The sequence below is a fragment of the Sander lucioperca genome, chromosome 2, assembly GCF_008315115.2.
Source record: "Sander lucioperca isolate FBNREF2018 chromosome 2, SLUC_FBN_1.2, whole genome shotgun sequence".
Lineage (NCBI taxonomy): Eukaryota > Metazoa > Chordata > Actinopteri > Perciformes > Percidae > Sander > Sander lucioperca.
In genome coordinates this window covers 22,881,617-22,909,516 of record NC_050174.1, presented here as the reverse complement: position 1 = coordinate 22,909,516, position 27,900 = coordinate 22,881,617, and the positions used below count along the sequence as shown (strand labels likewise).

General features: G+C 40.5%; 1 protein-coding gene across 3 annotated transcripts; it reads right to left on the bottom strand.

Annotated features, from left to right (window-relative positions):
• Nucleotides 1–49: 49 nt before the first annotated feature.
• On the bottom strand, nt 50–27,493 carry ppl (periplakin). 3 transcript variants are annotated; one of them, XM_035994984.1, is made up of 23 exons: nt 27,394–27,493; nt 27,180–27,340; nt 20,127–20,226; nt 19,302–19,456; nt 18,814–18,934; nt 17,721–17,846; nt 16,723–16,764; nt 15,737–15,898; nt 14,874–14,981; nt 13,928–14,023; nt 13,693–13,815; nt 13,432–13,578; nt 10,632–10,783; nt 9,981–10,090; nt 9,596–9,753; nt 8,069–8,247; nt 7,194–7,332; nt 6,460–6,653; nt 5,438–5,588; nt 5,221–5,304; nt 4,999–5,115; nt 3,285–3,377; nt 50–3,196 (listed from the first exon to the last, which is right to left on the bottom strand). In XM_035994984.1, exons 2-23 carry the CDS (start codon nt 27,227–27,229, stop codon nt 527–529), a joined length of 5,277 nt encoding a protein of 1,758 aa, XP_035850877.1. In that variant the 5' UTR covers nt 27,230–27,340; nt 27,394–27,493; the 3' UTR covers nt 50–526. The 3 variants fall into 3 exon arrangements, with proteins under 3 accessions (XP_035850877.1, XP_031148394.1, XP_031148393.1); XM_031292534.2 differs by having other exon boundaries at nt 27,180–27,338; nt 27,369–27,477; XM_031292533.2 differs by having other exon boundaries at nt 27,180–27,466.
• Nucleotides 27,494–27,900: the final 407 nt, after the last annotated feature.

Sequence of the window (27,900 nt, the reverse complement as noted above, 5' to 3'; positions counted from 1 at the left end):
CCATGAAAATATATACATAAAAAGAGCACACACAAAAAAATCCATACAATTTTTCAAGTTTGATTTGACTTTTATTGAAGTTTAGAGTGCACACATCAGTTATAGTAAACCTGGTAAAAAAAAAACCCCACAAATAAATGAAATAAACATTTAGTATCCATGTGAATTTCAATGTCAATATCCAATAAAGATATGCAAAGATACTGTATGTTCTCTACCCTAGAACCCAAGTAATTAGAGCTCAGCTGAGCAAACTCGTCCTACCACATAAAATGCTCATTAGTTGGCTGCAATAGTAGTAATATCAATCCATATATTTATGCCAGTACCAAAGAATTGAATATGCATGAGCAAATAAATACATAGTGCATTTAAGAATCATGGATAAAGTAATGCCAAGTCACCATATTAAAGTCAGAATGGAAGTACAATAAAACACAAGCAGATTGTTAAACAACAGAGATGAAACAGAAAAAAAAATCTTCTAGAAACAAATCCTAAATGCGCTTTATTAGCGTGATTGCATTCACTTCTTGCCCGACACCATAACACCAAACTCCTGAATGGAAATTTCTTTGTTTATGTACTGCTGAAGCTGGCGATCTGTAATGTGCCCAAGACGCAACGCATCATCGATGGAGAACTTTTTGCCTGATTTTCTGTCATGAAGAACCGAGGATTCTCCTTTGGGGCCCTTGACCGTGATCTCCTCCCAGTCACACTCCTGGCTCTGCAGGTTGACGAACATCTTCCAGTCAATCAGCCCTAGTTTGTAGGCCTCCTCGGGTCGCATCTCTTTGCCTGAATCTGGGTCGATGACCACAATAGACCGACGGAGATGGCTCTCCCGCTGTTCCTTCTTCATTCTCACTGCCACCAGGTTCTTCTGAAGCCTCTCAATCTCCTCATCCTTCTGGGTGGTTATGCCTCTGAGCTCTGAGAGTTCCCTCTGCAGTGAATCAAGCCTCAACTCCAGGTTCTTTCCATCTTCCCTTGGTGCGGACTCAGTGATAAGCCGAGTCTCTTTGCTGGTGATCTCGATCTCGGACCGAAGCTTGCGAATCTCATTCTGCAGCCTTTGGTTTTCTTGTTGCAGACGGCTACTTTCATCACGGATGTAGTCCAGTTCTTTAGAAGATTTTGTGTTTGAGAACTCCAAGTCAGAAAACCTGGAAGTGAGGGTGGCGATCTCCTGGTCAAGCTCTCTCCTTCTCCTTTTCTCCTCTTCAAGAGTCATTCTTAGGTTCTCAATCTCAATCTCAGCCTCTGGGTCCCTTTCAACTTGGACTTTCTCAGTGCGGACAACTCTTTCCTTCACATCTATTTTCTCCAGGGTGATCTGCTGCTGGATGAGAATATTCAACTCTTTCTCGAGCAGAGTGCGTTTGTGCTTCTCTTCATCAAGCTGTAGTCTGAGGAGGGAGTGTTCCTTCTCCTGCTGGGGATCCTGCTGCAGGACTACCTTCTGTTTGACAGTCACCTTCTCACGGTTCTCTTTGTCGCGAATCTCCAGCTCATTCAGTCTGACCCGAAGCCTTTGGATCTCCAATTCTGCATCGCGCCTCGCCCGGCGCTCACGCTCCAGTTCTTCCAGTTGCAGATCCAGGTCAGCCTTTTGTCTCTGCAGTTGGGAGAGTTCCAATTTCAGGCTCTCCTTTTGTTTCTGCTCACTGCTGATGTTTTGCATGAAGCTGTCGCACTCTGATCTGAGGAGAGGATCTTGTTCCACCTTGACCACTTCTTGCTGAACAACCTTCTCGCGGATCTGAGACAGATCCATTTTCCTTAATCGGATCTTCTCTTCGTGGGTTGACCGTTCACTCTCAAGGTCAAGGCGTTTCTTCTGTTCGTCAGCCAGTTTCCTTTTGAGACTCTCAATTTCCTCCTTAGTCCTGGGGTCTTCTCTGTACTGAAGCACTTCATTGACCACCTCTTTAGTCTGCACTTGGGGTTTGGTGTCCTTCCATCTTTGAATTTCATCACGAAGCTGGTGGATTTCCATCTCAGATTTCTCAGTCTGGTGGGTTTTATCTACGATTTCATTGCGAAGTCTCTCCAGTTCTCTTTCTGTTTGTGGATCTGTCTTGTATTTGATGACTTCTTTGATGATCTCTTTGATCTCCACTTGAGGTCCTCTGTTCTTCAGCATGGTATGTTCCTCCTGCAGGGATCTAAGCTGGAGCTCTGCATCTCTAAAGCGCCTCTGTTGCTCTACAAGTTCCAGCCGGAGATTGGCCACCTCATTCTCAGCCTTGGGGTCAGGGCGGACGATCTCCCGCACCTTCTCCTGAATGACAACCTTGGACTTCTCTTCCTCTAGGCTGGTAATTTTCCTCTGGAGGTCAGCCTTTTCTCGCTGTAATGATCTTCGTTTGGTCTTCTCGTCTTCGTACTGCCTTCTGAGGTTTTCTACCTCCCTTTCAAAGGCAACATCTTTCTCGACTTTCAGCACCTCTTTGATGGAAATCTTCTCCTCTGCCATTGCCTTCTCCTTCTCCATCCTTCGGAGCTTCTCCTGAAGAAATTGCAGTTCGTCCTCCAGCTGCTTCCTCCCGTCCACTGCCTTCTGCTTCCTGTCAAGGAGCACCCTGTACTCTGTTTCAAGTTGGGGATCATTCTGGACTTTGATCACCTCCTCTTCCGTGATCACCTCCTGTTCCTTGTTCTTCTCCTCAGCTAGGAGTGTCACCTGCTTCTGTATCTGAATCAGCTCATTGTCTTTCATCAACTTGTGCCTTCTTAGCTCATCTAATTCCTCTCTAAGCTTGCGCATCTCCTCCTCCTGACCACGATCTCTTTCTATGCGTAGGACCTCCTTGACTGTGTATTGCTGTGCCCCTTCTTTCATCTCTGTCTCAAAGCCACGCAGCTTCAACTTTAGTACCTCAAGATCATTCTCCAGGACAAGGGTAGAGCGGCGCTCCTCTGAGAGTTTCTGCTGGACCTTATGGACTTCCTCATCCAGCTGGGGGTCAGCAACCTTTTTGATCAGCTCCTTCTTGACAATTGTGTCCTGGGGCTTCTGTCCTTCAAGGACGTAGATGTCCGTCTGGATAGTCTTAATTTCTCTCTCTATCTGCTCCCTCCTCTGGATCTCATCTTCCAGCTGCTTCTTGATTCTCCAAGGCTCTTCTCCTGGGGCAGCAGCATGGACTGACTGGACATTTTTAGACTGGATCATAGTGACCTCAGGTTGCTATAGAGAGAACATCATTATTATTTGTTGTTGTTTCTAATCTTATTATTATTAGTCATTTTTGTTATCATCATGTCAAATATTTCACCTGGTTGAGGAGACTTTGGGCGAACTCCAGGTTCTGAAGCTTTTGCTTGTTGACAGCATTCACCTCAGTAAACTTAGCCTCAATAGCAGATTCCTGTAAACAGTGAAATAACATGATATGAAAAGCACATAACGTAAATCCTTAAGTCACTTCAGTGGTTCACAACCTTTTTGGCTCATGACCCTTTAAATTCATCATGTAAAAATTCTTGCAATTGCGTCGTTTTTAGAAGAATGAAGAGGGGAAAACTATCCGGTGATTCGTAAAAAAAAGCAAAAGATGAAAGAAAAGTCTGGAAAATTAAATAGACTTTGTGTAGCAATATACTTTCATCTTCAGCTCTGTTAATCCTTTTGTGAACCCTCAGATTTATTCTTCGATCCCTATGGGGTCCCTAGCCCCGGGCTGGACAACACTGAGTTATTACCTCAGTTGCTACATCCAGTTTGATGATGTGAAAAATAGTGGTTGAGGAAAATATTGATTATATCTATTCCCAGTAGCTCAGCCTTTTGAGTAAACATGAACATGTCTGTTTTTTGCCTTATAAAATAAAAATGTGTGGCTTTTACAGATTACGGAGCAAGTGGGAGCACCTCTTGCCTATCAATACAAAACTGCAGATAAAAGCAATTATGTACACAGAGGAGGTGACAGGAAACCCACTGAACCCCCAGACTTGAATAAACTTTTTTTTTTAAAAGGCCAGTTTATTTTTCCTGTGGCATGAATTACACTACTATAAAGCTTTCATTATTCCTTTTTAATATATCTCTCACAAACAATACACAACATTTTTGAAGTGCAATGCTACATTTAAAGTACCCCATTAAATGTGTGTTAGTGGATTCAGCGGCTAATCTATGCGGAGAAACAGACAGCACAGTTTTACTTATAACTTAGGCACGTGCACATTCCTGAGCCTCATTCGGAGGGAGAGGTTATGGAAGGCACGGATGAAGTAGACAGGGACAGGTTGTATGTCTTTTTTTTTTTTTTTCTCCCGCAAGGGAAATTACTTCATTTATTTTTTTTTGCTGTTTACTTTAAAGTTCTTGCTCATTTCACTAAAGTCACCTACAAAAGGTGTTCTGACTGAATTGACAGTGACTTGTCATGAAAGGTGGACTAGGTAAGACTTATAAAACTAACTTTCGGTAATTTTTGCTGAAACTGACCCTATGTTCGAGTAGAACTACATGAAGCAGGTCATTTAAAAAAGAAAATCCAGCTCCTCTGGCTCCACCTACAGCCTGTAGTACGATTTGCAAAAATCCACAGCTCCCTGTTCAGATGCACCAATCAGTGTCTAACTCCGTGTCAATCACTGCTCATGCATTCTCCCTTGTGGGGGGAGGGGCTTAGGAGATCGTTTTGGGCTTTAGCAGAAAGGGGAGAGGGACTGAGAAGTTGTCGATGTTCAAATTTTTTGGCTAAATCCTGGATCTTCCCAATCCTACCTACAGCACCTTTAAGCTTGGCTGCTGTGCCTCACCTCTTTCTTCTGTGAGTGTGGGGCAAGGTAAGGGGGTCTTGTGTGAGGTCGATCGAATGTTTATTGAACGCATTTGGATGAGATAATGTATGCTTATGTTTCATGCATGTTGTATGTTTTTTTGTGTTCATGTGGGATGCATGGCCATTTTCTTTCTTCTCTCGAGTAGCTAAGATGAATTTCTCCTACTGGAGACAGTAAAGGCTTATCTTATCTTACCTCTGCCTTGACTGTCAGTGCAGGGGATTCCAGTCTGTTCCTCTTGTATGTCTGAGGTACAAGTCCATCCTCGAGGTCAAGGATAGATCTAAACTTCTCCGTTTCATTCTCGTAGTCCTGCAAAGAAGAATCAGTTAACCATCAATCAAACCTTCACCTTATTGTGTTTCTGCGAATTAAAGCTAGGGATGTGGTGGTGAAAGTCAATGCAGAATGTCTTACTTTGACAGCTTGTTGGTAAAGCTGGGCATTTTTGGACACGTTGTTTAAGTCAGACTCCTTTCTTGCAATATCAGAGAGCAAGTTCTGCAGAAAACAGAGAAGTTGTTGTAAGTGTAAGTTTTTTCTACAGCACCACTGACAGGAGAACAGTTCTCCTCGCCAGGTAATATGCATATACAGTATGTGTATGAATGGCCCCGTTGCTCGTCACTCTCACCCTCTGATTCTTCAGCTTGGTCTCCACTTGTCTTATGTCATCCGTTTCACGGGGCTCGTAGTTTGGGACACGAGACAACCAGCTGTTCAGATTGTCATAATCATTTTGGTAATTTTTGTACGCTATCTTGGCTCTCTGCAAGCTTTGAGACCTGCAACACACAGCAAAAGAAATCATTATACAGATCGAATGTATAGTTTATATATGTGTTTTTGTGATGTGATGCTCAGAATTTCTTCCAATGATTATCGATGCACAGACCTAACCCTAACCTTACTTTTTTCTTCGTTGTGTTAAGCCCCTGACACACTAACCCGACGGCTGACCGTCGGCAGAAAAGGCAGTCGAACTGATCAGTCGGCTCCCCGAGGTCCAAAAAGTGCCTCAGAACACAACGAAGCGACGCCGACTTGAGTGTACGTTCCGCGCGTGCGCGAGACGTAATACAAAAAAATGAAAACCGGAAATGACAACGTGTCACGTGGGTTTGGCTTCTATAGCCAATAGTAATGGCAGCTTGTTCGAAACACGATCTCGTATTTTACGAAAATAGTTCACTGAAACGTGTTTCTGAAAAAATTTTAAGCGAGAAATAGGCCATACAGCTGCTGAATCTGTCTTCATTTCAGATCGACAAAGGTCAGTTTAAAAGATTTTCGTCAGATTTTGAGAGGCGTTCGTCACTCATCCCGCTCGTTATTTCCGGGTTAGCACTCCACCAATCAGAGTGAGTCCGACTGCCCGCCCTCCGACCCAGCAAGTCAGGTCGGCCAAAATGAAGGCTGATAGCTCCTCCGACGGACGACGGCACGGAACACACCGAACAGACTTGAGTCGCTGACCTCGCCAGACTGTCCGATGGCCGATTATCGGATTGGTGTTTCAGGGCCATAAGGAAGACTGTCAAAGAAAGCTTTTCATTGCATGGTGTAAGTTGTCTTTACTGTGCATACTGTATGACAATAAACCTCTTGAATCTTGAATATTAGTGAACTTCCCCTCCTTTTTGCAGACCCTCTCACCTGGTGTCGGTCTGCCTGGTGAGGTTGTTGTAACGCTTGTTGAGCTTCTGGACGTCTGCCTCTTGCCTCTCGATGTCGGGGCAGTGCTCTTGGAATTTGGTGGCCATGGTGTCACAGCTGCTTTTGGCCAAACGCAGGTTCTGCTCCGTGTCAGCGATAACTGGCCTCTTGGACCTCAGGTCTGATGCAATATCCTACCAAGGAAGCAAGGCAGATTAACTAAATGTACACAGTTATATGTTCTTCAGGAAAAAATAATGCGGACAAGTCAATGACAAAATAAGTTTGGGGAGGCTTTCTTCATAGGAGGGACATAGTTGGATAAACGTGTTAGACAGAAACAGAGTTTACATTCAGTGTTTGTCCCTAATGAAAATCTTCCACATAAAACGTTTTTTAAAGCTGATTTTTTGGAATTTTCTTCCTTCCTTGCCTTTTGTTGGCACATTGCTAAGTTTCTTGGCCTGTTACTGCCAACAAATGTTCATTGTAACAGCACGAAACCTTCTGCAGGAATGTGTATGGGGCCGTCCTCACGTGCATGCATGTGTGTCCTCGTGTCCGCGATACAAACAAAATGGGGATCTGCTGATTAATTCCGTGCTCCATAGCACTACTAGTGATCAAAAACTCCATGGTGTATTTTTAATGTCCCATTTACCAGTATGCCCTTTTTTTCAGTCAGAGTGGGATACCATTGTAATGTGTGCCAAAGGATAAAAGAGCTTTCTTACTGCCAGTTCCCGCTGTGTTTTCTCCAGTGAAGTGATGTCAGCTGGAGCAACCTCCTCCCTGGCCAGCTTGTTCTCATAGGTGGACAGTAACGTTTTTCCATTCTGAAGGGAAGTCTCCAGCTGGTTGGAATTCTTCAGTCTAAAAAAAAAGAAAGAAAAGAAGGTAAGCGCAGTTATTAGGTGAGTAGAAATGCATATAATTCAACACATTTTTAATTATTAACTACACACTTTGTTTGAACCATTTAAATCAGATTTTAAAGCAGAAATAGAAACTTAAGGAGCACTGCTCTCACAACCAGCGGTGGAAGAAGTATTTAGATCCTTTACTTCAGTAAAAATACTAACACCGCACTGTAAAAATACTCTGTTAGAAGTAAAAGTCCTGCATTGAAAATGTTACTATGTTAAAAGTGTGTAAGTATCATAAGAAAAAAATGTACTTAAAGTATTAAAAGTGAAGAACTCTCCTCCCATTGTAGAAAGTGTAAAGGATCCAAACAGTTGTGTGTTTAATGGTCTAATCATTTCAGCTGGACTTGTAGGCAATAAAGGCATTGTATTTTAAATTATATATATATATATATATATATATATATATGTGTTTTGTGAGCAAAAATCTTTATTTGTGAAGTAACCATAACTGTCAGATGAATGTAGTAGAGTAAAAAGTACAATATTTCTCTCTGAAATGTAGCAGAGTAGAAGTAGAAAGTGGCATGAAAAGAAAAAGACTCAAGTAAAGTACAAGTACAAAATATATGTACTGTAGTACAGTACTTGAGTAAATATACTTGGTTACAGTCCACCACTGCTCACAACAATCACAACTAGCACAACAGATGCGACACTGAGGTACATATGTAGCCCCATACTTCTCCTGAGAGCACTGCAGAAGCTGCTCGATCTTGGTGTACTTCTTGTTGGCTTCGTCCACCTTGCTGTTAAGCTGAGGAGCGCTGGCACAACTCGGATTGGACACCAAGAAGCTCTTTGATTCCTGCACTTTAGAGGACTTCTCCGGCTCAATCTTACTGACAGCAGCAGCAATGTCCTGAAGGGAAACATCTCGGTTGGTGAGTTGTAAAAGGCATGAATACTCTCTCTAAGCTTTTGAGCATAACAGCATTTGAGACCAACAACAGAATGAAGTAGAAGTCATTACTAGAGATGTTCAGATACCGACACCAGGATCTGAAAAGCCTCCGATACTGCCTAAAATGCTGGTATCAGAAAGTACTGGAGTTTAGGTCTGTGTATTGGCAAGAATCTGGCGATACGATACGTATCACGATACATGGGTCACGATTCAATATATTGCAGTATATTTCGATACTGTGCGTAAGGCGATATATTGGAATTTTTTTCTAAAGTATAATTTTAGAAAAACTAATATTTTAAAACATGATGTTCATAAAAGTCAAAGAAGTTTACTTTAGGTAAACAATTCAGTACACAGAAAATCAAACTGCCAGTTTGGGATTGTGGTTTACAGGTTCTTAGTGAGCAAATGTTTATATGCTAAAGTAGGCCAAAGATCAGCCATAGCTACATTGTTAGCTTCTAGCAAAAAGTCAGGCACTGCTAGGCACTGCTAGGCAAGGACACTAGTGGTGTGTCTCAGCATAGCCATCTAGGGGTAGGGGGTTTAAACACAACATAAACGTCAACCACTGTCTTACATGAATATTTTTGAATGTTAAAAATTTAGCCCAGAAGAAAATCTACTTGAAAGTACATTATTTATGTTTTTTCCGGACTGACTGACTTTCAAACTGCATAGTAAAAGAAAGTTCTATGGCGTTCATTGTGTTTGTTCTTGTTTGTTCGAGAGTTTTTCCTGACAACAAAGATAAAAATCATATCATATCCATACAGGGATAGTACTATAGCTGTTAAAACATAATAAAATATATGACACACTCAAGGGCGTAACTTTGGGTTCAACATTGGGGGGGGGGGGTTTGCGATTTACTTCTATCTAGGGAAAACATTTGTTTCAACATTTGGCGGGACAAACGCTTCATTTCCTGCATTCTGGTGAATTTTTCTGCAACAATTTGTGCTTTTTCTGCATAATATTATTTATGTAAATATTAATCTTATTATTAATTGGTCAATCTGCTGTATTGTTCAAAACTTTCTGCAGATTGAAAACATTGCACGTGTTTCAGAATGTTTTTTTTAAAGAATTATGCACATCTTAACAACAAATATTTGATTTCCACAGCATTTAAACTCTTTTAAACTGATTTAAAGACTTCATTAACCCAGCCGGTTTTTTATGATTATTGGCCCACCCCGTATATAGACTATAGACACACTGGTATCTGATCAGTACTCAAGTTCAGGTATCGGAATCTGTATCGAGAAGAAAAAATGTTATGGGACCATCTCATTACCCTCATATCCTGCAGGCGGTCAGCGCTGTCCTGCAGCGGCCTGTTCTGCTCCAGCGGCGGGCGCACTCGAGCATAAATACCCTTCTCCTGTTTGTCCAGGTCACTGACCACTTTGTCCAGACCAGCCATCAGCTGGCGACACTGCTGCTCTTGCTTGTCTGCGGACGCAATCAAATGTTGAGGTACTTGTACTTTACTTGAGTCTTTTTCTTTTCATGCCACTTTCTACTTCTACTCCGCTACATTTCAGAGAGAAATATTGTACTTTTTTACTCCACTACATTCATCTGACAGCTTTAGTTACTAGTTACTTTACACATTAAGATTTCTGCACACAAAATACATGTAGTTTATAAAATCTGATGTATTCAGATATGTTGTGTACCTGTAGCTGTGCCACTTCCACTCTGCTTCTTCAGCTCCCCGAAGCGTTTCTGCAGAGTGGAACTGCTGGTGGCCATCTTCTGCTTGACAGTTTTCTGCTGGTTGGCCAGGCTGCAAGCACAACATGTAAAAGAACTGTTAAAGCTACACTGAAATGAAATGTATGTTGTCATCCAGTGAATGTTGTACTGTATGCATTCATCAGTGTTGTAATGTAACAAAGTTACTGTACTTCAGTAGAATTTTCACATATCTGTACTTTACTTCGTTATTTATATTTCTGGAAACTTCTACTTTTTCTCCACTACATTTCTTCTCCTTTTTTGCAAAAAATGTTTTCGTATGTTGGAGTGAAAGATTCTTCCTCACAAAAAAAATAAAAATTCTGTTTCTGTTTTTCTCTTTGTTGATGTCAGACTTTGAAGTTGATGTTTAAGAAGGTGTGGAAACCCTGACTTCTATGCTTTACTATAAGGAAGCCACAATACAGTTCATAATCAAAGTTTTTACTTTTGACTTTGATTCTTAAGTGCAGTAAATATCAGATATGTTAAGACTTTTACTCATTTTTCTGGTAAGTACTTGTACTTTTACTTAAGTACTGCTTTCAAGTACTTTATACAAGACTGGTATTCACACAGTATACACTCACTCGTCAGAGATAGCCACTGCCTCGGCATCAGTGGGGGGGATCATAAAGCAGACGGCTGGTGCAGTGAGTTTATGTCCAGCTGCATCCTTCACGTCCCATTTGGTCCCATTGTTCCGGAGTAGAGTGTACCGTTCCCCGCGCAAAATCTGCCCCTGTTCACATCCAAAAATTACAATCGGTCATCTGTTACTGGAACACAAAGCTGGTCTCTCATCCTAAACAATCACATTCTCAACATACAGCAAACACACAGCTTTCATTAAAACAGCGTTTCTGCAGGTTTCACCAAGTCAAATTTAAGACCTTTCTAAGACCATTATGAATGAAGTTTAACACCTATAGCGACATAAAAAAAAAAAAAAGTCAGATGGTAGAGTGCGGAAACATTGTCTGAAACAATTCCCTGATTTCCTCATTGGCATTATAGGACTGGTGTCTAGATTGGCTGCAATATAAGTTGCATATTGGTCTCATGTAGTCATAATACAGCAAATTATAATTGGACTAGTGACAGAAATAACTACAACATCACAAAATTAAAAAAGTTTAATGAGCAATAGAGGTAGGGAAATTAAGACCTGTTTAAAGTTATTTAAGACTTACGACACAATTTAAGACTTTTTAAGGCCTAAAATTTTGATTTTGAAATTTTAGACGACTTTTTAAGACCCCGCGGAAACCCTGTTAAAATGTGGTTGACAGATTATTATTTGAATTTTAATATGAATAGCAGAATTAATTTAAAGCAGCTTTTAAATGTTACTTTGGGTTATTTTGTTGTGGGTTCTGGCTAACTATTATGTGTTATCAGGAGTCTGGCCAATCAGAGCTCTTGCTGCTCTGTTCCATAGACTGTAAAAAATAATGGACGTAGCATCATTTTGAATCCAGGAGTTTGCATTTTTGGTCGTCGCCATCTTGGTATTTTGGAGCCAGGAGTGACCATATTTGGACAAAAGGGCGGAGCTGGGGAGGATGACACGTCTAAGCCAGTGTTGTGTTTGGTTTTGATGGTGCTTAGCTAAGCTAAACGCTAAAGAGGGAAAGTCGCTGATTTTCAACTCTTCTGACGCGAGTCATCCAGCGGAATTTTACTGGAGGGTAAACACGGCCCTCCGGGTACTGGAGCCATTCAGGCTTTTCCTCAAGTTACCAGCTAACGCTAGCGGTAGCTAGCTAGCTTGGTTGGCAGAACGATGAAAGAGACATTTAAGGCGACCAAAATGTTCTAATTAACTTTGCTGAAGTAAAAACACACAATGAGAGGGTCAAAGATTAAGATGAAAACACGCGGACAACAGCAAAAAACAAGTTGAGGTCTATTTTAATGTCCACAGTGTTAGCATGGTTAGCATTGCTAAGACTATGTCCTGATTGACAGGTCCTAAAGCATCCCCTGCTTTATCCTCTATTTTAAATTAAATGAAACCATCATTTACTAAATGAAATTTAGATGCTTTATTGAAGAAGTCTTAGTCTAATAGAAACAGACTTCTTTTTGGAGCCAGTGGAGTCCCCTCCTGCTGGAGATTAGATACAATGCAGCTATGAGGAGCTTCAGCACGTTAATAAATTGAGTAAAATAAATGAATTAACAAATAATTTGTGAAATAATGTAAGATATTATTAAACACTATTAATTTCTATTTAATTGAAAGATTTTTTACTTCAAGATTACCTTTTTCAAAAGTCTATATACTGTATACATAAACTTGAACTTGGGACTAAGTCTATATATTTAGTAGCCTATAGTCTATATAGTCTATAATTCCTGTTGTGGCACACTCCAGGCTCCATACAGTAGAGGGTGGTAATGCTACGATAAACAGTCATCTGCCATAAGTAAAAAGATTGCCTGCCCTGCATATACTCTACGTCATTCTTTCCAAGTGGTGTTTTGATTACGTGCCTCTTCAAACAAACAAAGCCTTCCAAACCTGACAAAATGGATTTGTGTCCTACACCAAGGACATTGCAGTGCTATTGAATACGAGTAGGATTAATTCAAAAGAAAATGGCCCCCCAAAAAGGGATTGCTGGGTTCTAGAAGGTGGATGTTTACATCATAACCTTAAGCATTTTGAACTGCACATGATGGCCAATAATGCAAGATCAGTGAGGTCAAGACAACCGACACATGATGAGCTTTGCTACACCTAAGCTGAAGAGCTCCTTAGGCTCTTTAGTGGAAGTGCAGATCCCCTGTGTTCTGATCCTCAGGGGTATTAGCTTGGGCTCTCTTCTGAAGGGATTTAAATACATTACACCACAAAACCAACAAGTTACAGGCCTAGTATTTAGAAAAATCAAAGCAAAGGAAGAGTGCTTAGTCATGCACTCTTATAGCATCCTGGAATAGAGCACTGATAGTCAGTGACAGAGAAAGAATGACATAAAATAAAGATAAATGGTTTTGAGTTGAAATGGTGTCACTGCAGCACAGAAAGACAATTATGTAAAAGGCAAATAGCAAGGACAATAGTAACGGTGCCCTTGCAAAATAGATGACAAAGATAGCAGACGGGGAGGAGAATGCCTGACATCGATCCCAGGCTTTATACCCGCACTGTACATCCGGTAAACCACACTAACTAAACTACGACTTAACCTAATCTTAGTTTAAAAAAACCCTTGTTGGTGCAACACCCTATTAGTGTCCTATGATGGCCTGAACACTATTTCAGAAGCTTTCTCACCCTCCAGGGAAGCACTAAAGACAAGAATAGTAAGTAAGTAAAGGTTTTTCACATTTAGGAATGAGCGACAAATGAAATGCTTTCAGCAACAACCCACTACATACGTCGTCTGTGTCGAACTCGCACAGAGCCTCAATGGGCAGCAGCTTCGGGGCGTTTTCCCGGCGGTACTTCAGAGGCGAAACCTGCAGACTGCGCTTCTGGAGAGCCTTGACCCGTTCATCAAAGTGGTCCATGGCCTTGGCTTGGTCCTACACACATACACACAAACACACACACAGCAGCATAATTAAACTGAACTGAAACTGATTTCCCAGTGTTATAGAAGGAGTCCGTGGTTTGGTGAGTTGTAAAGAAATACTCACATCAAGATCCCTGATCAGACCCTCCATCTGATACACATCTTTGAACTCGGGGTTGTACTTCTGGTTGAGCTCCGTGTCCAGCCGCTTCATCAGGTCCTGAGTGTCACGCGCTTCCTTGTAGTACTGGACACACACAGAGATACACACACCACACAGACACTGGTGAGCTTTATCTGTTTATACAGCATATGTGTGTGTGTGTGTGTGTGGTTCTTATCTGTCCTCTGTGTCTAACCTTGTGGTACTCGTCCATGTGTTTGAGGTGGTTTTCCTCACAGATGAGCAAGTTCAGGTACTCCTTCCAGTCAGCGTGGACTGCCTCCATATGAGCCTGACAAACAACAATGTATGTGAGCATTTGATCAGTAAAAATACATTGAAGTGATTTTATATTCAAAGCACATTTTTAACAAACCGCTGTACAATTTCCAAGGCAAGGTTAAAAATCAACCGTATCCGTGTATGAACATGCAGCACAGATATGGGGATCAAACTGTATGTCGGTACAAAAGAAAAAATAGAGGTAAAGATTTCAGTTGTCCAATATTAAGAAGAGCTGTTCACACTCTAGGGGCAATGACGGCAAGGGCTAGATCCACTACTTTGATACTAAAGAAAACTTCAAAACATGACGATTCTCGCAACTTCTGGAGTTATCAAGAGGATATTTTTTCTATGATTTCTAAGCATATGAATGGATGTTTATTTGTAATGGACATCTGAGATAATATCCTCAGAAATCGTAAGTCTCACAATTTTAGAAGACTGACTACCAACAAATAAGGAATGTCAGTCGTTTTGATGACAAGAAAGGTATTGATGACCTTTCACAAGATCATGGCACAAGTGGAAATCTGCATCTGGAGGAAACTGGATCTAACCACCAAATGGAATGTCTTTGGGGGCCAAAAATAATCTCAGTTTTGGTTTTCTTCAGCTTGAGATGACATTCAGCCTTTTTCAAGTCTAATCAGCATAGCAGTGAAAGAACATGTTGTCTTTATGACTAATTAGTCCAAGAGAAGGCATGAATGGGGAGAAAAGAATAGGCTCTAGAATGAATCCTTGGGGAACCCCAAGGGATTCAGTATGGATTTGGAAGCCCATGTACACGTGCAGCAAGGAAAATACATTAAAACATTAAGAATTCATATCAATTTAGTAGATGGATGAGCCTGTACCTCTATTACATTCTTCCCTGGATGCTCAGAAGCAATCAGCTTCTCTCCATCGTCATTCACTTTGGTGATGGTGGCCTCCTTGGACTCCAGACATTTACTGATGAAGTTCTGTTGGGGCAAGACAGATGTGCTGAGTAAACTGTGGACCTTATTGTTAGTTATTTGTTAGTATACATCCTTGTATGCACTGATGCTCAAGCACTGAAGCACATTTATGTCCCGCTCCCACTAGAGGGGAAAAGAACTATCCGCTCTCCATTGATTTGTAGCCTATTGCGTGAAGTCGTCTCCTTGTCAATTTCGTCTGCTAGCAAACAACAGAAAAATGCCTAAAGGCTGCTGCGTGCTAAATGTCACTACCAACAATGTAAACAACCCTTACTTAAGTTTTTTTAAGCTGCTGACCCGAAAAACTGAGCTTCAATGAAGACAAAAGTGGAAACACATCAGCAAGTGGAATCAGCAGGGAGAATGGAGAGACACTAAGCTAACATTATGTCCAACGTTGCGTGTGTTATCTTAAAGATAGTTAGGCTAAAACTGACATTAAAATATTTGACTTGGTAACAAAATGCTTGCTGCAAACATAACGTCCGACATAACATTAGCTTAGTGTCTCTCCATTTACTCCACTTTTGTTTTCATAAAAGCTCAGTTTTTCGGGTCGGCAGCTTATAAAAACTTAAGTCATGGGTTATTTACCCTGTTAGTAGTGAATATCACCACACAGCAGTTTTAAGGCATTCTCTGTTGACGAGGAGGAAACCTTCACAAGTCAATGGAGAGCGGAGAGTTGTTTTCCCCTCCGGTGGGCGTGGCTTTCAAGTACAACGCAATGCGCTCTGTTTCTATCCCTCAGCTACCTCATACTGCCTCTGGCGAGCAGGGTAGTCCAGGTTGGTGTCGCTCCAGTCATAGTTGACCCTCTCCTCGGCCTGCTGGTCCATCCAGTACAGCTCATTGGTGCAGCGCTGCATGTAGTCCCGCAGGCTCAGCAGGTTGCGCTGACGAGCGCTGGAACTGGCCTAAGCCAGGGAAGGAAAAACTTAGAGTTACAACCACAACCACACAGTGTTAATGGGGATTGAGTCAAAATAAACTACAGTGTGTGTTTATGTGTTGATGTAATGAAGGAACATATCCAAATATCAGACTTTGGAAACACACAGAATACTTATATATATACTTATACTGTATATCTATGTTAGTTTGGGTTCGCACATGGGATTTGATGACAAGGAGAAAAATATAGAAAATCATCGTGTTTTAAACGAATGTAATGCAGATTTTATTCAAAAGTTTAAAAAATGATACTGACAGGTGAAGACATATTAGGTGTGTGCTCATTATGATAAGGTAAACTTGCAATGAAGTGTTTTGTTTGCAGACAAAAAACTCCCTAAAGGACTGAAGGCAGGCTGCTGATAAGAGATGGAACAGGTCTTACAGTCACAGGTTATGCTATTTAGAATGACACACACAGGTGCACAAGGACCCATTTATTATCTATACACACACACAAAGCACACACCGGTGTGCTCAGAGAGTGAATGTGTGTGTGTGTGTGTGTGTCAGGGTTTCTGCAGGTTTCACTAAGTCAAATTTAAGACTTTTTAAGACCATAATGAATGAAATTTAAGACCTACAGGTATATCGCGACATAAAAAAAAAAACAGTCAGATGTCAGAGTGTGGAAACATCGCCTGAAACAATTCCCCGATTTCCTTATTGGCAATATAGGACTGGTGCCTAGATTGGCTGCAATATAAGTTGCATATTGGTCTCATTTGTAGTCATAATACAGCAAATTATAATTGCACAAGCGAGTGTGTGTGTGGTAGTTATTTACCAGTAGTTTGTTGTACTTCAGCTGGAGACTACTGACGTATTCCTGAAGAAACAATGAAAACAGGGAGAGTGAGGACATCACTAACAAGACAAGTGTCATGTGAATAACATATTGCACACCACTATAACAAATTCTGATTAAGTACTTTTAATCATAAGAAGCAATTGTGCAATTTATTTTCAATATACACAATGTAAAAAACAACCAATAGCAACTACAAAGTAGGTTCAGTGTTTGTTTTGTCGTTGTTTTACTCATGTGTTGCCAATGCTATTTAGTTAGCATTACGTTATTTGGCATTTTTGTGACTAATAAATATTTTACAAATATAATATTTGTACTATGTGTAATTGTTAACTAACTCTGTGTGTATTTTTCTTTTTTTTCTTCTTTTTGAGCAGAGCTGCTCAGGAACGCAAAATGAATTTCAGTATAAACTGGCAATGAAGTCATATTATATTGTATCGTACTGTATTGTATCGTATCGTACCGTACCGTATTGTATCGTACCGTATTGTACCGTATTGTATCCTATTGTATCCTATGGTATAGTACCGTATTGTATCGTATCGTACCGTACCATATTGTACTGTATTGTAGCATATCATACTGTATTGTATCGTATTGTAGCGTATCGTACCTTATCGTACTGTATTGTAGTGTATCGTACCATATTGTATCGTACCATATTGTATCGTATTGTATCGTACCATACCGTACCGTATTGTATCGTATTGTACTGTATTGTATTGTATCGTATAGTATTTTATCATACTGTACCGTATTGTATCGTGCCGTACCGTATCGTACTGTATTGTATCGTATCGTATCGTACTGTATTGTATCGTATCGTACCGTATTGTATCGTATCGTATTGTACCGTATTGTATCATGCCGTATTGTATCGTATCAAATCGTAAACCAAAGTTTGGGTCACCATGAATTATCAAAATAAATCCTGACATCTCTCAGTTGTTCTCATGGTTTTGTGTTTGTACCTTGTCTCCACTGGATGAGATGTGAGGAGCCAGAGCCTCCACCTCGCTGTGGAAGATGTTGTGTTCCTCCACCTCGTTCTCCACAGTTGGCAGGTCCTGGCCAAAGCCCTTATTCTTCAGGTTGTCCTGGGCAGGGAGACAAAACAACACATGTTAGTCCACACTCCACCACATGTTAACAACATTGGGCTTAAGTTGGTCTGGCTACTACTGAAGTTAACCATCGCCCACCGTGCCTAAGTCTCTGGGAATTATTTTTGTATGTATTTTTAATATGTTTTTTAAACTACAGTTACATTGGGACGGCTCAGTTGGAAACTTAGACATAGTCTTATTTTCAAATCCCCGAGGTTTTAGCAGACTTAAGATGGTCTCAACGTCTGTACAAGGCTGTGGATGTATGAGATAGTGTGTGCATGAAGTTTGCAAAAAAAATTGATACATTAAAAGAAAACACATGAGATGATTGACTTAACAAGATATATCGAGATGTTTTTTTTTCCAACTTGCTTTACTCCTCTGCATTATACGGTTCTAGATAAGGCAGATATCAACCACCATCAACAACTAATGAGTGTGATCTTTATGGAAGATCATCATTGGGCTAGAGTGCTGTCAATCTAACAAATTTGATTTCCTGCGAGGGTGATCTACAAGAGAAAATTTCAAACGAAGAGTGGAATGCTGCATGTAAGAATGCTAAATGCTATACAGTTCTGCGAAAAAAAATCTTCCCGGGCTTTGTCACATGACCAATTCATGTTTCCATGATGAATATCTAAATTTGTGCCTTAATAGAAAATGTGTATTGTATTTGGATACACTATTTGTTGAAAATAAAAACAAGTGAAATTAATAATGAATGTGATGTGTTTTATTTAGCAACATTACATTGTGTTGTTCCATCCTATCTGATATTTTCTATAATTCTAAGCAGATTTTCTAGGCTGTATTCTGATAAAATCTCTTGGGCCCCCCCTGACTGATTATTGGTCCCCCCCTGTGCCACCCAACAAAAAAAATCCTGGAATCACCCCTGGTCCACAGTGACAGTGGCCCCCTATGTGAGTGTAAGGTACAGTATGCTTCCTACCAGCTTCTCATCTATGATGTTGCCCCAGTTAATGCTGGGCCGCCCCTCAGTGCGGACCAGGTGGTAGATACGGTCATGGTCGTCTTTCAGCTTCATCAGTTTCTCACGTAGCTGTTTCATGCTGAATAAACACGCGCACACGCACACACGCGCGCACACACACACACACACACACACACACACACACACACACACACACAGAAGAATTACGATACTTCTTTCTGAACGGGGTTTTACTTACTACATCTTTATAAATACAAAATTGAAGTAGGTTATACATTTTTATTTGCCACTTGTATACGTTTGTACATTCTTTCCTTTGTATTCTTTTATCTTTATTTTTGAATAGTTGTTCTTGTATTCTATCCTATTTATTATTTCTCATATATTCAGTATGTGTGCCGTGTGTCTTATATTGTGCTGCACTGAAATTTCCCAATTTGGGATTAATACATTCTATCTAATCTAATGTAATCTAATCTACTTACTCTTTTTCTATCATCTCAGCCTGCGGATGCTGGAGGCGCTTGGCGTTGATAGCGTCCTCATCCAGGCTGTTGAGCAGCTCCAGAGAGTTGAGGATTCTCTTGTTGGTGTCATCCTGATAGAGTGGCTGCTTCCCCTCATTGATCTTACTCACATCCTGCACAAAAACACATCGGATGGAAGAAAGTCAATCAGGTGTGTTCCATTTTCTTTTGTATCGTCCTTATTATGACGACTTACAGTAAGAACATCCATCTTAAAAGGAAATGTCTGTTCAAAATCCACAATTGTTTAGGTGTACTGGTGACGACAAAATGGAGTGGTTGTTAAAATTGAATGTATATAACTTGGCGATCCTCGTCTCTAAAGCATGGGGAAATACGACAAGAAGGTTAGTTTGTTTAATATATGTAATATATGTTGCTACTCTGGTATCTGGTCCTTGGTTGTAAAAAAAAAATGGTGTCTTGTAAGCCTGTTAGGGCTGGGCTTTTGTTTATTGCATGACACAATAGTAAAAATGATTCATTCATTCATTCATTAAAGCCTCTGAACACCCACACAGGTTATTCCAGTTATTTTGGCTGATTGGATGTCTGCTCAGGTTGAAGGTGGTCTTGAGCTCAGATGGGAATTTATCACGTCACAAATCTTTTCTATCAATAAGAACGATAAAAGTGTAGTTTGTCGTGAGACTCAGTCTTTACACACCCACACAGATGACCTCTTCCCAGGTTAAATGAAAACACTTGTATGGGTGTCCAGAGCCTTTAAATGTCAGTGAGTAATGTGTGAGGCCTTTGGGAGACTTTCTTGTCAGATTGTACCTTGTTGAGGTTCTGCTCGATGTCGTAGCAGTTCTTCTCCACTTTGTCAGCATTCTTCTGCAGCTTGTCGATCAGAGTGCTCAGCTCTGTGGACGGAGCGCTGGAAGACAAACACAGCAATGAATCCACTGTCTCCCACCGTGATTATCATCAGGATATTCCTATATATCCACAGCCTCTATACCCCTTATAATAATCGCCAAAGACTCTAACATATCAACCTCTCATTAAACTTATTTCACTCTTAAATTAAGTCTCTCCTGATTGAAATTAAGTGAACGTGTCAATCAAAATGTCAGCATTAACACTGAATACCTAATGTAGCAAATTCTTTAAAGCCTCCATAACTGAATTTGTTAACAACAGTTTTTTAAAAATGTGAGCACAAAAATGCAAAACACTGTCTGGTCCCAGCTTCTCAAGTGTGAGGATGTTCTCCGTTTAATATCATTGTGAATTAAATCATTACGTTTTTTTTGGTTGGAAGAAAACAAGCACCTAGGATCTGTGAGGGGCGTTGACAGATGAAAACACCCATTAGTTGCAGCCCTACCAGATACAAAATGATTAGAGCCAGTTACTGTAGTGGGACTACATTTGTGAAAGTTTATCCTGAGGTTGGCGCTAAAGACATGGGGTGATTTAATTTAAAAGAACATTAATTTCACAGCAATCGGCCTATTACATTTGAGATCATTTGTGAGAAGGTTTTAGTCAACTCTACTGTAATTCTTTACTGAACTGTCATAAATAGCTTCTCGTGTTTTGTTTATTTCAATGTGCAACATGGCATCATGACTTGGCGTAAATATACACGCCAACTTTCTTAAGCCAAGTGGCGTGTTATCTGTACGCTTTTTCAGCTATCCGCGTGTATGTCTACGCTGTATAGAGCGTAGACATACACGCCACTTGCCGTGTTATCGCAAGAAGAACGTGTTATCGCAAGAAGAACGTGTTATCGCAAGAAGAACGTGTTATCGCAAGAAGAACGTGTTATCGCGAGAAGAAAGCTACGGTTGATTTTAGGAAATGAAAAACGGGGTTGCCTTTAGTAAAAGAAGAAAGCTACGGTTGAGTTTAGGAAATGAAAAACGGGGTTGCCTTTAGTAAAAGAAGAAAGCGACGGTTGAGTTTAGGAAAACAGGGGTCACATGCGGGACAAGGAAACGTGGGTGAAAGTCCTGTGTTTGACCCATCTTCCACCCGGACCAACCTCCCTACGCGGATTTTCGCCCTTTCATACTACTCGCTACGGCGTCAATTCACACGCAATCGCAAGGTAATGTAAGTCAATGGAGGCCAAAAGGCGTTGATAAACACGCTTAAAAGTGAGTATGCATCTTTATAACACGCCCATAATGGCATACGAATTGTCTGCAATGTGTCAGATACATATTTAATCAATGTTTATGTAAATATACAGTATGTATCAGATCAGATACCTGACGTTAAAAGACTCTGATCAGGGTTGGGGTCAGGGCATCCTTACTGTAATATTCCCAGCTAACTGCATGGTGATCTGGACAGTAGTTTGAAAGATGTTGCATGGACAAACCAAACTGAAATACTGTACTTTGCAACTGTTAGACCTTGCTGCAGGCAGGTTAAAACGCCTTTACTGATCTGTGTGCAGTGGTGGAATGTCCATTAACTCAAGTAATGTACTTAAGTCCAAATGTTGAGGTACTTGTACTTTACTTGCCTTTTCTTTTCATGCCACTTTCTACTTCTACTCCGCTACATTTCAGAGAGAAATATTGTACTTTTTACTCCACTACTTTCATCTGACAGCTTTAGTTACTAGTTACTTTACACATTAAGATTTCTGCACACAAAACACATGTAGTTTATAAAATCTGATATTATAAATTAAACTAGCCAACAATATAACGGCCTACAAGTCCAGCTGAAATGATTAGACCATTAAACACACAACTGTTTGGATCCTTTACACTTTCTACAATGGGAGGAGAATTCTTTACTTTTAATACTTTAACTACATTTTCCTGATGATACTTGCAGACTTTTACTGAAGTAACATTTTCAATGCAGTAAAGGATCTGAATACTTCTTCCACCACTGCCTGTGTGTAATGTAACAACAGAGTGTAAACATGTCATTTCCCCTCGGCGATCATTAAAAGTATGTCTAAAACTATCTACATACTCTGCACATTAGATCTGTTTCAGAAAGAAAGAATAACACTGTACGTGGTTTGGATTTCCAATTGTTCCAATGACAAAGCAACCTGAGTCTGTCCCAGTGTACACTGGTACTGTACTACTGTAAATCATAAACGAACACACCCCCGTACAGCTATGAGCTGGTTTTATAGCTATTAATGACTTGATGAGCCCTAATTAGACTACTTCTATTCACAACTGTATTGCCTATGAGATCTCCATACCATGAATATGACTCATAGCTTTTCATCATAATACGGACACACCTGAATTTGATCTGACTGACTGGATGAAAATATAACTCATTATAATATATAACATTATGCAACTGAAAACATAGTCATTCATTTGTATGCACACAGCAGCCACACTGTCAAAAAAAAAACAACCATTAATCCCAGAGATTAGCATGATAGTCACTGTGTGTGTTGGGCTCTCCGAGTTAAATGGTGACGGCAGGCATATCTAGACCAATCACTGACAAGTATCACTCACTGCAATGTGTGCCAAAGTGCATGGTATCACCATAGGCGTAATTTACAGGGAGGATGGGTTGGGTTCCAACCCCCCTAATAATCTATTCTGGATTTTTCTGAAGTTTTTGTTGCTATTTTCCGAGTTTTTGTCGCCTTTTTTGATATTTTTTTTCAATGTTTTTGTCTCTTTTTTTGAGTTTTTATCCAAGGTTTTTGGCGCTTTTTTTTTAGTTTTTTTTCTACAATTTTTTCCTCTCTCTAGATAGTTGGAGATCTCAACCCCCCCCCCCCGCCCAATGTTGGGGGTCACTCACAGTGTATGTATGGAGTGTAGAGTGTTAATATGGAGCACTTGAATCAAAGTAAGCATGGCCAGTTTCATTGGCTGATTTGAACTGATCAAAGATATAAAGTGTCTACATTTACGATTTTCGACTGATACGTAACAAGAGATTGCAAGTTGGAAATATCAAAAATATGTTTGAGGGGATTCAGAAACAGTTTCTCCATTTCATAGTTTGTCCACCAGAGAGCACTGACAAGTTCATTTGTTTACACTGTAACCACGTTTTACACTGATACTAGTAAGGACAGTAATGTTACAGATTAACTACAACATAATGAAATACAATCCTAGTCAGTCTTCGGTGTGTGTGTGTGTGTGTGTGTGTGTGTGTGTGTGTGTGTGTGTGTGTGTATGTGTGTGTATGTGTGTGTGTCTGTGTGCCTGTGACAAACACAGAGCAAAAAAAAACTTCATGTCTGTCAATTCAAACCCACCATCCATTGCCTCACGCACACACACACACACACACACACACACACACACACACACGCACACGCACATGCACATCCACACCCACACCCATTCGCCATTTGTACAGAAGTTACACAACATCTGCTAAATGCACACTGGACACACTGACTTTAATGTCAAATCCCATGCTGGTTTTCAAATGAAATACTATCAGAACAAGTTTGAACTGGTATATACTGTAGAGTTCTGCAGAAGAAGCTGACAGTTTGTCTGTCGAGGCCCATTCAAATGGAAAACACACACCCTGAGGGGGTTTCTGTCACGTTAGAACACAAGCTCATGATAGCAAACACATACACCTCTCTTCTCTCATCAAACCTTCAAACCAACAGACCACATGTCTCCTAAATTACATGTTTTTGGATTGCTACTTCAAACCTCAATACATATAGACAAAGGGAACATCAGCTGGTTGTTAAATGTAAGGCATAAACACAGTTCCCAATACTATTTCCTTGCATTTTTAAAAGTTTAAAACCACTGGCTTGTACAGAGCATGAGTAGGAAAAGTCAGGGTTTTCAAAGCAGATATTTTTGTTATAAAATTCGTAACAGATGAGATCCAACCCTGCCTTGTCTTCTAAGTGTTTACCAGCCCCACTGACTGTGTTTAAAGTAAACAGCCTTATATTACATAACTACAAAGAGTTTTCTTGATTCCCAGAATACTGCTTTTTAATTATAATTCAAGCGTCTGAAAACAACGCTACAATAATTCTACCTGCTCTATTGTGTTTTTACTGTTCTCCAAACATGTTGTCGATCGTTTCCAGGGCGGCTCACTGGCTCTAATTCAATGTTTTGAGCGTGGTTATGTTGATTCTGGAAAGGAACTGGCACTGGAGCATTAGTTTGAGAAACACAACTCAGATGTTCCACAGGGAGAGGGTGAAATTAGTACCAGAAAGCTCCAGCAAGTCATCCAGGGTGTGGGAGGCTGCTGCTGTCAGTGAGCGTCACAGCATAACATGAGTCCTGCCCCGTCTCAGCGGCCTGCTCTCAATCCAAGTCCAGATACATGGGCTGATTATGAGACAATGGACCCATGGGCCGCATATTGTGCTAGTTTTATGTCTCACTGTGTTTTTGTTTTTTTTAGGTATTTTTGTAGTGATTCTGCCTCTCTTTCTAGTCGTTTTGCACCTCTTTGGGAATCTATTTGCATGTCTTTGTGGTTGTTTTGCATCACTTTGTGGTTGTTTTGCATCTTTGTGGTTGTTTTGCATCACTTTGTGGTTGTTTTGCATCTTTGTGGTTGTTTTGCATCACTTTGTGGTTGTTTTGCATCTTTGTGGTTGTTTTGCGATTTTTTTGGGATTGTTTCTTTGTGGTATATGACATCTCTTTGTGTTTGTTTAGCGTCTCTTTGTGTTTGTTTTGCCTCTCTTTGTGGTTGTTTTACATTTCTTTGTGGTCATATGACATCTCTGTGTGGCCCAGAGGGCCCCCCTGGCTGATTGGGTCCCTGAGCCTGTGCCACAGTAGGCCTGTTGCATCCATGTCTAAGGAGAGGAAATGAAATATCGTCCAAAACATACAGTACCTCCTTGCTACCTGTCTTGTACTTTCTCTTACCTGACTTCCTATGAAGAGAAACCTTGTAACAGGCCTAAACTAGCATTTCACCCTATTATTGTTTTGGGTGCCAAGGTAGGCACTAATCCCCGGCTCACTGACAGCTTGCCAGATCGGCCTATCTGAGATCACAGCGCTCGTGCACCAACTCAAAACTGAACAGGAAGAGCAGCATGAAGAGAATAAAGAGGGTGGAGCTGCATGTTTAGGAATCCACCACTGCCTGTTATTGATTATCACAGTACAGAAGTTGTTCAGCAGTTATTACAATAATGACTTATCTTAACTATGGCATCCTCGTCGTCTCACTGCCTGATGAGTAGAAACCAATAGCTACAAAATGCTAATCAATCAAAGCTTTGGTATGGACTTTATTAACTGATAACTGATAACTAGCAAGTGCCTCCCGCATATATTGTTATGTATTTCTTCTATTTTTTTCTATTTTCTATTGTATTTTTTCTATTTAATATTCTGCCTCTTGACTTTTGCACTGTATTCATTACTATGCACCAAAACCCCAAGACAAATTCCTGAACCTTGTACACAAGGAATTTGTCTTTGTCGTGTAAACGCTTCTGATTATGGAAGTGTTTCTGATTGTTTAAATAAATGAGATGCCAGTGCATAGCACAGTATAGGAGTCCTATGGTGGAAGATAAGAGCATTCCTTTTGCACTATGATACCATTGCACCTTTCTGCATTTTTTCCGCACCGCTCATTTAAACATGCTACAATCTAATACAATCTTTACTGTTTTTGTAGTATGTATGTGTGCGTGGATGTCATATGTCTGTTTGCCTGATGTGTATGTATGATGTGTATAAGCTATTGGACGCCTCAATTTCCTTCTGGATAAAGTATCTCTATCTCTATCTCTATATGACAGTGGGAGGAACACAGCTTACGCTGGAGAATTACTGAAAAACAGATTAGTCAATCTTTTGGTACTCGACACCAGAGGGTGTTATTTTTGAGGCCCCTGGTCCCCCTAATAGGCCTATAGCTGAATGAGTGAGTGACAGGGAGCATTATGCTCTCTACTGTCTTTAAAGGCATTCCTCCCTCCAGAGAGCCCGTTCAAAGTGGGACATTTGGTTGAGATGAAAATGAGCAGCCTATAGGGATAATGATCCAGCCTGAATATTCACTTTCATCATTTCCATGGGTGGAAAACCAGACGGATTTCACCTTCACTACTCAAACACAGTGACAAAGAGTAGGCCTAACAGTGATAGGGACTGGGCTTGGTGCAGTATGTGATGGGAGAGGCTGCAAGCAATTCCTCACACATTGTCTTCCTGGAGGACAGCGGAATACTTATCTAACCAGTTACTACAACTTTACTGCACGACCTAATCAACCACACCCTCACTGGAGTTAAAGCACACATTATGCAATCCAATGTACAATCTCGATTTTTTTTTTTACATGCAGAGCATACTGAAGGACACCAGCTCACTGAGATAACGGGGTTCAAACGACAATAAGTCGTGCACCAGAAAGGACATGTTACTTGGCAAACAGTCAACCTTTATCAATTTGTATGAAGCAAGTTAGTCCATGTTCAGCATATGGTCCTGACCATACTACGTTGAAAAAATGTAATAAATAACAATGACGACATCTGCACTCTAAATAAACCATGGTATATATACAAAACCTGAGGTATTCTGTGATTGAATGTGATATTATGTTTAATTCGGCAGGTGTATAATCAACGATACATTTATTATATTTACGCAAGTCTTATTTAGGCCTATTACAGAATGTTACTCCCATAATGAAGACAGACTGAAGGATTAGATAAAGTTAGTACGGGTAATGATTTTTTTTTTTTAATGACGTTTGGCAGTAGCCTAGGTCTAAAGATAACGTTACATTGACTTGAGCTTATGAGCTATAAAGTACAACAAACCAGTTCCGTAGTTTTCAAAACACAGCTAAATTGTGTCCAGAAGGCGCCATAGCTAGTTGAAAAAGCAGCCTCGTACTTACCTTGTTTTTGGTTGCGTTATAGCGGTGGACTTGGACTTTTTCTTGAACATGTTGACAAGTCACCTGTCAGCGGCTTCCGACAAGAAAACAGTCCCAGCAGGACAGGTGTATCTCGGCTGTGTGTGAGTCCTGTGCTCGTTCCGCTGCTCCCGCTGTGTGGGGGTGTGTGTGTGTGTGTGTGTGTGTGTGTGTGTGTGTGTGTGTGTCAGATATGTCCACACAGCCTTCTCAATGTCAGAGCTTCCACTCCCAAACACACTGTAGCACCACTGCAGTTATAACCTGGACCATTCACTATTAGTTTTCACACCCAACCTGTGGAGCCTGTCAGCCAGCCAGGCAGGCCCCGCCCCTCAGCTAGCCTCCCAGCTATTCACAGCCAAACCCACACACACACACGTAGGCTAGGCTAATATCTCTTAATGCAAATATACAGTATGAAAAGACTGCGTCTTAGAAGTAAGCCTATGAACTAAATACTAAATAACATGTCCTGAAAATGATTTTTTTTTAAAGAACAGTAACTACTGTCACTGCTTGCATATTTTTATGGCACAGAAATACCAAACAGATGTGTGTACAAAACAAAACTAGGTAAAACAGGGCTTGACTACACGGTATTGTGTACAGTTAATGTGTTGTAGTGTAATAGCATTATGGAGGTATCATTACAGAGTAGGAGAGAAGTATGACATGATTGCATATATTATTTAATCACCTA

What these genes read in the sequence shown, in the direction of transcription:
- ppl (XM_035994984.1), bottom strand. Translation starts at nt 27,229, where the DNA reads ATGTTCAAGAAAAAGTCCAAGTCCACCGCTATAACGCAACCAAAAACA. An exon ending in GTCTGATCAGGGATCTTGAT is followed by an intron (nt 13,579 to 13,692) that starts GTGAGTATTTCT and finishes GTATGTGTGTAG; the next exon opens with GACCAAGCCAAGGCCATGGA. An exon ending in TTTACCAACAAGCTGTCAAA is followed by an intron (nt 5,116 to 5,220) that starts GTAAGACATTCT and finishes TCTTCTTTGCAG; the next exon opens with GACTACGAGAATGAAACGGA.